An 11,644-nucleotide genomic window follows, 5' to 3' on the forward strand; every position below is an offset into this window, starting at 1 on the left:
ATGAACTGTACAAGATTTGCACGTGGCTTTGTGTAGTTTTTAAAAAAGCTATTCTCCGATTCAGACATCGATGTAGTCCTAAGAAGCGACCCCATGGGAAAATCTCGAAAATAAGCAGGAACCCAGAATTCTCTATCTTCAAACATTGATCCAAACCAGTTCACGTCTTCTAATCCATACCGTTCCATTATATCATTCCATATTATATCAAACTCATCAGGCTCTAACAAATCAGACCAAACACATGCATTCAACTCTTTTTTGAAATCTTCATTACCAAATAGGATTCTCTACCTTCACTTGATAACAAGCCAGCTCCAAATGTAACTGGTCTAGAATGGTTATCTTTTCCAGTGAATGGAGCAAAAATCATGCAATACCTTCAGAATATAACATAAAAATGAATTATATTTATCAGCTATGAGTATCATTTTATCAGCCAAAAGTATCATTTTATCAGCTATGACTATCATTTTATCAGCCAAAAGTATCATTTTATTAGTAAGAAGTATCATTTTATCACCTATGACTATCATTTTATCAGCTATGACTATCATTTTATCAGCCAAAAGTATCATTTTATCTGCTGCAAGTATCATTTTGTCATTATATAATTCAGAAGTATCATTTTATCAGCTATGACTATCATTTTATCAGCCAAAAGTATCATTTTATCAGCTATGACTATCATTTTATCAGCCAAAAGTATCATTTTATCTGCTGCAAGTATCATTTTGTCATTATATAATTCAGAAGTATCATTTTATAACATAAAAGTAATTTAATCAACAAAAAGTATAATTTTATGTCTATTAGCAACAAAAGTAATATACCTGTTAGTGTTGTATGTTGAGTCAAATGAAATTACATCTCCAAACATATGATAATTTCGTCTTGAAATAGCATCAGCCCAGAAGAGTCTAGTTAACTTTCCATGAGATCCTATCTCAATTTCATAATAGAAGGCATCAGATGATTTCTTTTGAGAACGCATATAATCAAAAATCATTTGAGCATCTGAACCATCAATATTGGACATAATATCACGATAACCATTTCTAATATCAATAATATCACATCCAACATTTTCAGGTCCACCCATTATCTCCTTCAAAAGTTTGAATGTGAGAGTGGGACCAATATTACACCTGCCACAATCCTCCATAAACCTCCGATGGATAGGATCCAGATTGCGATTGGCCATCATAAAATGCCTATGCTCATCCGCAACCATTAAGTGATTATGATACTCAACAAACTGATAAACCTCATATCCTCTGCTCTTGCCATCTGAAAAATATCTCAAATTGAGCTTAGCAAGACATTCACACCTAAATGACCGACACCTACGCTTCTTAAAAGACACTTCAGTTGATTGGGATGCATGACCAGGTATAAAATTCTTAGAGCCTTGTCTGCTGCAAGCCAAATACTGCCACTTAGTAATACCTTGAACTGATTTGTTACCCATTTTACGAATGCCAAAACCAACTGAACGAGCATAATGTTCATAGAAACCAACTGCTTCTACTAATGTATTGAATTTCATACCAATCATTGGCTTCAAAGCATCATCACAAACAGGAATGTACATACCTACAAATCAGTAAAAGTATCATTTTATCATAGTATCATTTTATCATAGTATCATTTTATCATAATATCATTTTATCCGACAAAACTATCATGTTATGCAGTAAACCTAACATTTATAAGCCAAACGTATCATTTTAACACATAATCGACAATACATAATATAATCAAATAAGAATTTCAGTACATCAGAAACATAAACCAATCGACAACTAATATTAATCTAAAATCAAATTCAATACATGAATATGAACACAATCAATAAGCTAAATAATAGATAATGATTGTTACCTTCGTTATTTGCTACAGATTCCATCGAAGCAAATTTTCACAGCAATTGAAGAGGTAATCAATGAAAATAAGAACGCAAAATTGAAAACATCTTCCCGATCACAATTATGGAAACAAAATCTGGAGACTACGGAATAATGAACAAATCGAAGAAAATCTGGAGATGTTGAAATAAAATAGGCGAGAAATATGGAAGATGAAGATGAGAGAATCGATCTGTTAATTGTGAAGATGAGAGAATTGAGTTCAAACAGAATGAAACAGTGAATCGCTGTTTCATCGCGCGTTTGGAGTAAAATTCAGAAATTAAATGATGAAATTACATTTTTACCCCTCTGCGCCTTTTTTATGAAGTAAATCTAAGTTTGAATCTCAACCACAAGATTATCAAATATGTGTGGTCCAGATTTGGTTATAGAGTTATTATATGATTTGGGGGTTATGATATGATCACATCTCTCTCTCTCTCTCTCTCTCTCTCTCTCTATATATATATATATATATATATATATGGGTGCGTTAAAATGACAACACTCTTAAAATGACACTGTGACACCACGCTAGACTGCAATATTATATATGCTAGACTGCAATAGTATAAACGCTAGACAAAGAATCTACTGGAAACTATAGATTGCAGTCTAGAGTATTGGATATTGCAGTCTTCGTCCACGTGTACAAATGATTGGCTAGGAATGGTGGTATGGTGTTATTTTAAGAAGGGTTATCATTTTAACGCATCCCTATATATATATATATATATAGGGGTACACTATGGTCCTAATGGCTCCTTAGTGTTAAGTTCAAATTTAATAATAACCTTTAGATCAAGATTATGGGCGGATGAGATGTATTCTACAGGTCATACTCCGTGTTACATTATTAAGAGGCTCTGGCTGCATTATGAGGGTAAAATTGGAACATCATAATCATAATTCAGTTTAATAACGGAAGGAGAGACATTTTCGCTATTTAATTTACACGTTCATATCAATCAACATTCCACATGCCACTCTCTCTCCTGATTTCTGTATCACATTTTCCACAATCGAAGAAAACCTAATTTCAACATTCTCTCTCGATTTTCAACCCTAGTTCCGTCGACTCTTCGTCTTCTGAAAATCTGGAGGCGGCATTCGGTCATTGAAATCGGAAAAAAAACCTTATGGTCCTAATGGCTCCTTAGTGTTAAGTTCAAATTTAATAATAACCTTTAGATCAAGATTATGGGCGGATGAGATGTATTCTACAGGTCATACTCCGTGTTACATTATTAAGAGGCTCTGGCTGCATTATGAGGGTAAAATTGGAACATCATAATCATAATTCAGTTTAATAACGGAAGGAGAGACATTTTCGCTATTTAATTTACACGTTCATATCAATCAACATTCCACATGCCACTCTCTCTCCTGATTTCTGTATCACATTTTCCACAATCGAAGAAAACCTAATTTCAACATTCTCTCTCGATTTTCAACCCTAGTTCCGTCGACTCTTCGTCTTCTGAAAATCTGGAGGCGGCATTCGGTCATTGAAATCGGAAAAAAAACCTTTCGACGACCGGCAAAGTGTAGCAATCCTCTAAACACGGCGGCGGCAATATCAATTGACTTCTGCGACTGTCGTTGCCCAGAAATCTACATTTCGGGATTGCACAGTACGGCGATTTTAAGGTAATATACACACTTGATTCTATCAACCAACTCCCGTATACATTATTGTATAGATTGCCCGAATTGAAGGGTTCAATTTTATTTAAATTGATTACGAATTCTAGAATTTTCGTGAAAATTAATAATTTTGTAGTTAAAGCTTTGGTTTTTGTCGGGAATAAGGTAATTTACATTATTCAATATAACTTTGGGTAGCTTTTGTTTGTTTGTTTGCTTTTGGTTATTTGTTTGAACTAGTCCATGGTTTTGATGTTGTGAAGTGACGGTGGGCATGAGTTGTGGTGTTTTGTTTAATTGTGTATTGTCTGTTTGGTGGGAGTTATGTATTTAGAGCAAAATTAATGTCGTGTGTTACATTATCAACAAGAATGAGTTACATTATCAACTAGAAAGCATGAAATAATGTATCGTATCGTTGTTAATAATGTAACTTAGGATGCGCCCTAGATTAAGTTGTGTGTTGACATTCTCTGCATGCCCTTTGTTTCATTATTAACCACCGTTCGATACATTATCCAATAGACAACCGATAATAATGTATTGCATGCTTATCAACACTGTAATCATGCGTATGAGTTATGTTATGCAAAGTGTTTGTGTTGCACATTACATTATTAACCACAATTAGTACATTACAGCAGTCTTTATACACTAATGTATTCTATTAATAGCAATAATGTAAACGGGGTGCGTACATTAGTCGCCATGTTTGTACTACATTATTGTGAATTGTTGTGTTCATTTTTTAAGTCTATAATTTACATTATTTACCCCAGTTTGATACATTAATACAGATTCATTTTCAGCATGTCTTTATTTTAACACATATATGACGTACATTGTTCAATATGCGATAATAGTCTCACTTTTATTATTAACTTTTGAACAGGATGGAAGAGGACAAGAGTAGATTATGAAGATAACTTTGATGATTACTTTGAAGAGATGAATATAGAAGATGTAGGGGACGAAGGTCGTCGAAATAGGGATGATGTACTCTATTTTAGGAGAACATGAACAGTGTAGCATGATTTTGTACTGTGTTTAGTATTGCAAATGTAATGTAGATATTGTTTTCTGTGTTGACATTATTTGTGGAACATGGTACATTATTTAACAGATTATGTTACATTATAATGTATTCATCATGTATTACAGTTTGTTATCTTAAATAATGTAAACTTATGTTATCAATAATGTAAGTCGTCACAGCTTTGATGTATGAATTGCTAAATTACAAAAAGTAAGTAGTATATCTTAAAAAATAAAATTTTCTAAGCTTTCAATTATAAATGCAATAACAATTTTATTGTAGAAAGATGTGATTTAGATTAAGATAATTAATTAAGAAAATCAAATCTTGGTAGCCTTGAATTTAGGAAGCATATATAACGTAAATCATGGAAGGAAACTAACTAAATTTCTCATACCAAATCTACCCTTTCTTGAATTAAAATAATAGTTTTATTAATAAAAGACATCATCCCTAGCCAATCATCTGTACACGTGGACGAATAATAAGCTGCCACGTGGCAAAAATAAAATAAAATAAAAATATGAAAAAGACGGCCAGCAATTTGTTGGTCTTTATCCAGCAATTTTTCTTGCCCAGCAATATCCGACACACTATACAGCAATCTATAGATTGTTGTGTAGTGTTTGTAATATTGTTGTGTAGCGTTTATAATATTAATGTATAAGTGGTGCCATGGTGTCACTTTAAGAGGGGTTGTCATTTTAACACAAACCTATATATATATATATATAGGGGAGCATTAGCATTATGGTCCAAGTGGACCTTAAGTGTTAAGTTCAAATGTATTTTCAGCCTTAGGATTAACTTGATGGATGGTTGAGATTCATAATGTACATTCTTCTCCGTGTTACATTATTAGCACTTCCGAATTACATTATAGGGGTATATTTGGAACATCACCTAAATCACACGATTTCAAAATGGAAGTTCTGAAATCTGCGTCAATTCACCGCAACCAACCTCCCACATTCCCCTCACTCTCGATTTCCCACTCCAAAACAAGCCCAATCGACTACAAAATCCAGTTCTCCTCAATTCTCACCGGGAAACCGAATTTACTCTCGTTTTTCACAATCAACAGATGGATATCGTACATTATTCCAACATACGACAACCTTTCAACAATAGACGATCGATTTCAGTGATTTTCGCATCGGTCTACAATTGACTCTCGATTTCAGGTAATTTTCGAACATCAATTGTTTGGTTTTTGCAAATGGGTTTATGTTCATTTCTGATTTCTTGAGTATGTGGTGATTATCGATTCCAATAGTTTGTGTGTTTGTTCATCAATTATATTTTGGTTTTATGATCATTATCTATTTCAATTTCTGGATTTGTGTTCAAAGGGTAATTGTTGAGATTCTGCTCAATGGGTAATGAAGTGTGTGTTATTGTTTGGTTCGCTATAATGTAACCATTCAGTGGCGAGTAATGTATTGTGTTTTAGAAATGAGGTTCAATAAATAATTGAATTATGTGTTATTCTACATTATTGCGTTCAATGTTGTTCTATTCAACTTATTTTTCATCGAATGTTGTTGGTTTTGGTGCATTGGGTATGTGTTTAGGTTCTACTTCTTTATTGTTTCGATTATTTGGTTGTCAAATCTACATGGATAACTATTCAGATTTGCTTAATAGTGAATCGATGTGTAATTCTGTGTAATTGTGAATCAATTTCATACATGATTTGTTTGGATGCGCTTCCTCGTTTAATACATGTTCATACAATGTTCCTCATTGATGTGCTACATTTTTGCGTAGTAGGAGTAATATGCTTTGTTACACTAATACAGTTCTTTGGAGATACATTATACGCTTAATACATATTCATATAATGTTCTTCAGTGTGCTACATTATGTGCGTACATAGTAGTACATTATTGATGTATATATTTTACATTATGACATGTTCTATTTATCTACCAGTGATAAGGCTCGTTTCATGCATTGGTTTAGGGTTAAAATTCTGTGCATTTGGGGCGCTAATGTGCGTTATTGAGTTCAGGTGCGAAGTAAATCTGCCGGACCCAGGAGTTGCTGTTACCGGACCTGGCAGATGCAAAAGAGATGAAATTGAAGCAAAATCAGAAGTCGTCGTTCAGACCTGGGAGAATCAAAAGTTGGCGACAGGAGCATAATGGAGCGAGAGCAGAGTATTTTAAAGAATCTTACTCAAGGGCAAGAGCGTAAAATCACCAGAGGAGATACCCTAGAGATCAGAGCCTCGCATATATAAGGAGCTCAACCTTGAAGAACAAGAGAGACGAAAAAAACTGCCACTTCTATGCTCTCCTAGCTCTAGTTCTAGTTCCATACTTCAAATTTTCATTTTCAACTGCTGCGCACTTGGACATGGAGGATTCTGGCCACCGTGGTTCTCATCGTCGTCATTGTCATTTTGTTGTGTAACACCGTCTTGTGGAGGCGAAGAAACAATTTTATTTGCTTTCGTTTAGTACCTTGTTGGTTTTTAAGTTTCGCAACTCTAGTTTCTTGCTTTGATCCATTGGATTCAGACCTATTTCTAGTTATTATGGAAGTTTATGTTTGCTTTTGGTTGAATATCTCTGAGTTTACGATCATCTCTTTCTTTTAGCTTTCGTTCTTTGTTTGTTGTTGGATGTTTGGAGCTGAGATCTGTTGGTTTGTTGTTGGAGGTTGGGGATTTGCATATGGAGATGTTTGGATTTGTTGAATCTTGGTGTTTTGGAGTTGAAGTTTCGCATGTTTGGTGCTTGATGTTTACGTTGTGCATGGTTATGGCTATTTACTTTCTGTTTCTGCATCCTTTAGGTCCAGTAGCGTAGATCTGTTAGTTTAGGCTTTAATTTCTCGTTTTAAGTCTAGATCTAAAATTTGCTCTGTTTTCATGGTGTTTAAAACTCTGTTTTCTCTGCTATTCTCGTTTGATTCCCGAAGAAGATGAAGTTGTTGGTAGTTAGAATCAGATCTGCTTTATGTCAGTACTTTTCAAAGCATGTACTTTGCTTTTTCGCATGTCCGCTAGACCTGTCAAGTACGATCCACTTTGTCTCTTTTACTTTTCTGCATGCTTTTCCAGACGCTGGTAGTTTAAGGAAACTTGTCTTGCTTTTTGCTTTATGCTTGTCTGTCCGAATTAGGAAAACCTTTCTAGTTAAGTTTACTTCAGCTGTTTGAGAACTTTAAAATATCGCAGTCTCTAAGTCATGTATGTTCCGTACGCTCTCAGTTCTTAGACCCAGTAGGTAGAGTAAAGTTCTCCCGATCTATTAGACCCAGTAGGTAGAGTAGAGTTTTGCTTATCTCTCAGACCCAGTAGTCTTAAAATCTCGACCCACAAATTGCGTGGCAGCAGCCAACCCCTTTTTCTAAAACATCCTCAAATGCAGTTTCGTAGCACCTTCGTCCTCGTGGGATCGATCCTTTACTTCCCTGTGCTAAGGTGTAGTATAGTGGGTTGAGGTTTTTGAAGGGACAGAGTGCACCCAACGACCCCTTTCTGATAAGTCTCATGATCTTCTAGCCTCTGAAGTCTAGTCGAATCCTCTGGACCTGTTAGATCGAGTGACACATATCACACCGCACCTGCACTGCACTCGAGAGCTCTGTCAACCAGTATGGTACATTATGTGCATTCACACTATAAAATTATTTACATTATGCTAAGTGTCATTTTCATTAATTACTATGTGATATACCCTACTTATTAGTGTAAGCATTTATGGGCTAATAATGTAATTTGGAAATTATGATAATGTACCATTTTGACTAATGAATGAATTTGCTTTTGAATAGATACAAAGAGGGTCAAATTTGAATTGGATGACAACTTCGACGATGACATGCCAATTGTAGCTCACCAACCGCGGAAAGAAATGCGTGAAGAGATGGATGGTGATGATGTCGGGGAACCTAGTTGCAGCAAGAAAGACATTTTAGTGCATCAGTAATTATAATGTAAATGTACATAAAAGTAATGTACACTTCAACAATGCACTAATGTACATCTACAAAATAATAAGGTAGCCTCAGATTACATTATTTGTTGTAAAGCGTATACATTATTAATGAACATAGATAGTTTGGTGCCTCAAATTATTGTAATGTAATGCCACATTATAATAATGTAAATGTTTAGCATGTGGTAATCTAGAAATCTAACATGATACCAAATACCTTGTTTGCGCGTGTCAAACAAGGGTTAGTAATATGTTCATGTACATTAAAATGCATAAGGGTCACTTATATGATCATTGATTTTAATACTACATTATTTGATAGTGTAACTTTACGTTATTATGCAGTAAATATTCATTATAAAAAAAAACATTCAATTACCAAGGCACAATCATTCAAAAACAAACATTCAAACCACCCCAAGTGCTCTACATTGTCATAAATCTAGAAAAAATACCCTTAAAATCCATTTCAAATTACATAGTACGAAACCATGGTTATAAGAATTTAAGCTTCGACTTGTCTAGGGTCCGGCTTCTTAGTCATGTTCACGTACTCTGTCGCCGACCTCCTAAAGCCTTATTAGTGCGCTTCTTTGCTTGTGCCTTGATATTTGCCTCCAATAGTTGGCGAATCTGGTGGGTTAATCATACAAATGTACAAATGGAAAATAATGTACCACGTCGGTATAATAATGTACAAATACAACACATACAAATGCACGAGAAAACTAGATAATGTAGCTCATTAGTGAAATAATGTAAAAACAAAACACGTACAAATACAAGATTTAAGATGAACACCCAATCGAAGCATCAAAATGCGATACAATAAAATCAGTGATAAACATAATCCCAACTGTAAAAACAGAGACAATCAAGGTGGAAATCAGTGACAAACAAAATTCCAACTAAAAAAAACAGAGACAATCACATACACATGTAGAATTGATGATCAAACAATTGAGTGTTGAATTTATGACAAAATACTACCAAAATGCATACCCAATGCACCGAAACTGGCAAAAAATCATCCAAATATTGACGAAAATCACTAAAAATCACAGATTCACAGAAACCCAATTGAAAAACGGGCAAAATTAAGTTTCACCAAAATGGAAATTGAGTATCGATTCCTCTTACCTTTTCCGCGAGTGAAATCGACACAAACAGTGAAAATCTTTGCTTCAATCTACACAACAACTCGAAATAATGCACAATATGGCGTTGATTTCTACTAGCTTGTTCGGCGGCGTCTGTATAAAATATGAAGATTAGAGTTTTCCTGTTAGAAATTGGGAGGCTATGGTTTTGACTAGAGAGAATCTGGGGAGACGAAATTGTGAAATGATGGTGAGAGATTGGGATGTGAGAGAGTGAGAGGAAAGGTGTATTTTTAATTCCGCTGAAATCTCGCATGTGTAGTTTTAAAACTGATGCATTAAATTTTGTTTTACCAATTTTGCCCCAATAATTTAGCAATATGGGGCAAATACTGTAGCTCGGGATATTGAAAAAAAATATAAATGGCAGCCACGTCAACCGTTAGATTAAATAATTGAATGGATGAGATTGACTTGGATATTTGACATAAAATGAGTTATGGACCTGATCACATCCCTATATATATATATATATATATATATATATATATATTAACGCACGCATATATATATATATATATATATATATATATATATGTGAGGCTTGTGACAGTTGTACAAATGCAATATATACATATGTATTCTTTTTTATAAAGATGGATTCGTCAGGTCTCTAATCATAGACATAGTCTTTTTCAGCAACATTGTTCAAATGGATAAAAGCATACATGCATTGAATAATTGAAGTTTGTGTCACATGTATTTAGCAGCCATGCAACAAAAGTATGAGACACAACCTATTATTACTGTGTATAGGCTAGGTTAGTCACGTTCATAGTGTTGATATTTCAACTAAGTTATTGACTGCATTTTTTACTTTTTATTAGAAAGATGAAAGGTCATAAAATCGAATTTTTTTTATTATGTACGTACATATATGGTTAAATGCTAAATCGAATTTCACATATGACAATTTAGAAAAGAATGCTACTATAGCAACACTTCATTGAAATATTTTGGTCTGCTGAAGGAAAATGGGATTAGATGATTGTGTTGCTTAAGCAAGAATATGAAACAGAATTGTTTCAGATTTCACAAAATTGGATAGGTATATCCTCAGTGACACTTAGCTATGACAGAATTTGTTGCTAAAGCCTTCATACATTTTTGAGTGTCATAAAATTATTGGCATATAGTCATAATTAGGACTAGTAAATTGTAGATATAGGAACAATAACGGCTTAGGTTTTGACGAATCTGTTACAACTTGGCTTGTCCTAGCTAGCTAGGCTACGACCCACAAGATGGACTAAACCTTGCAGATTTATGGTCCACAAATAAAAGTCCTAAACTTTAAGTTGGTGGTGTAGGTTCTCTATTTTACACTCATATTTTATCTCATCATTCTTGGTGAAGATTTAAATGATGTAGATAGATATACGTTGATTTAAATGTTATACTTAACATGTTTAATTTAAATATGCATAAGTTTTTTCACTATGTATAATTGAGCTGGATAGAGAATTTTTTTGATGGAGATTAGTTATAATTTCTTAATTTTGACTTCCTAGGAATCGTTCTGGTGATTGGAACTTGGCATAAAATACCAATAGGCAATAATTTGACTATCACGTATGAATAATGAATAAATAAAGGTGGTGTTCGGTTGCAATGACTAATTATCATGAGACTATCCATCTAGGATTAAGTTGTGAGATTATTTTAGTTGGAGGAGGAGACTATAGCTAATAATCATGAGACTATCCATCAATGCAATCCAATCCAATCATGTGAAAAGAAAAGGTGACAGTTGATAGTACTTCCTGTGGAAACATAATTCAAAGGAAAAGATTGCATGTGATGGAAGAGAATAGTATCGATTGAAGTGATTTAGGAGCATGAATTGAAGTTTAATAAGCTCCCCCTTTACTTATTGATTAATCATGGGTATAGTATGACCAGAATTAATGTCACATTTTAAGCCGATTGTTTTACACTAAT

At 34.0% G+C, this 11,644-nt stretch overlaps 1 protein-coding gene across 1 annotated transcript; it reads right to left on the minus strand.

The window, feature by feature from the left end:
* Window positions 1–250: 250 nt before the first annotated feature.
* On the minus strand, window positions 251–2,009 carry LOC125195174 (protein FAR1-RELATED SEQUENCE 5-like). The gene is made up of 4 exons (XM_048093360.1): window positions 1,885–2,009; window positions 1,552–1,596; window positions 834–1,290; window positions 251–380 (listed from the first exon to the last, which is right to left on the minus strand). Exons 1-4 carry the CDS (start codon window positions 1,907–1,909, stop codon window positions 251–253), a joined length of 657 nt encoding a protein of 218 aa, XP_047949317.1. The 5' UTR covers window positions 1,910–2,009.
* Window positions 2,010–11,644: the final 9,635 nt, after the last annotated feature.

The sequence above is a fragment of the Salvia hispanica genome, chromosome 6 (genome assembly GCF_023119035.1).
Source record: "Salvia hispanica cultivar TCC Black 2014 chromosome 6, UniMelb_Shisp_WGS_1.0, whole genome shotgun sequence".
Classification (NCBI taxonomy): Eukaryota; Viridiplantae; Streptophyta; class Magnoliopsida; order Lamiales; family Lamiaceae; genus Salvia; species Salvia hispanica.

Coding starts and splice junctions, on each gene's coding strand:
- LOC125195174 (XM_048093360.1), bottom strand. CDS start 1,909: ATGGAATCTGTAGCAAATAACGAAG. Junction 1,597..1,884: donor ATCTGTAGCAAATAACGAAG/GTAACAATCATT, acceptor ACTGATTTGTAG/GTATGTACATTCCTGTTTGT. Junction 381..833: donor TCAACATACAACACTAACAG/GTATATTACTTT, acceptor TATATTCTGAAG/GTATTGCATGATTTTTGCTC.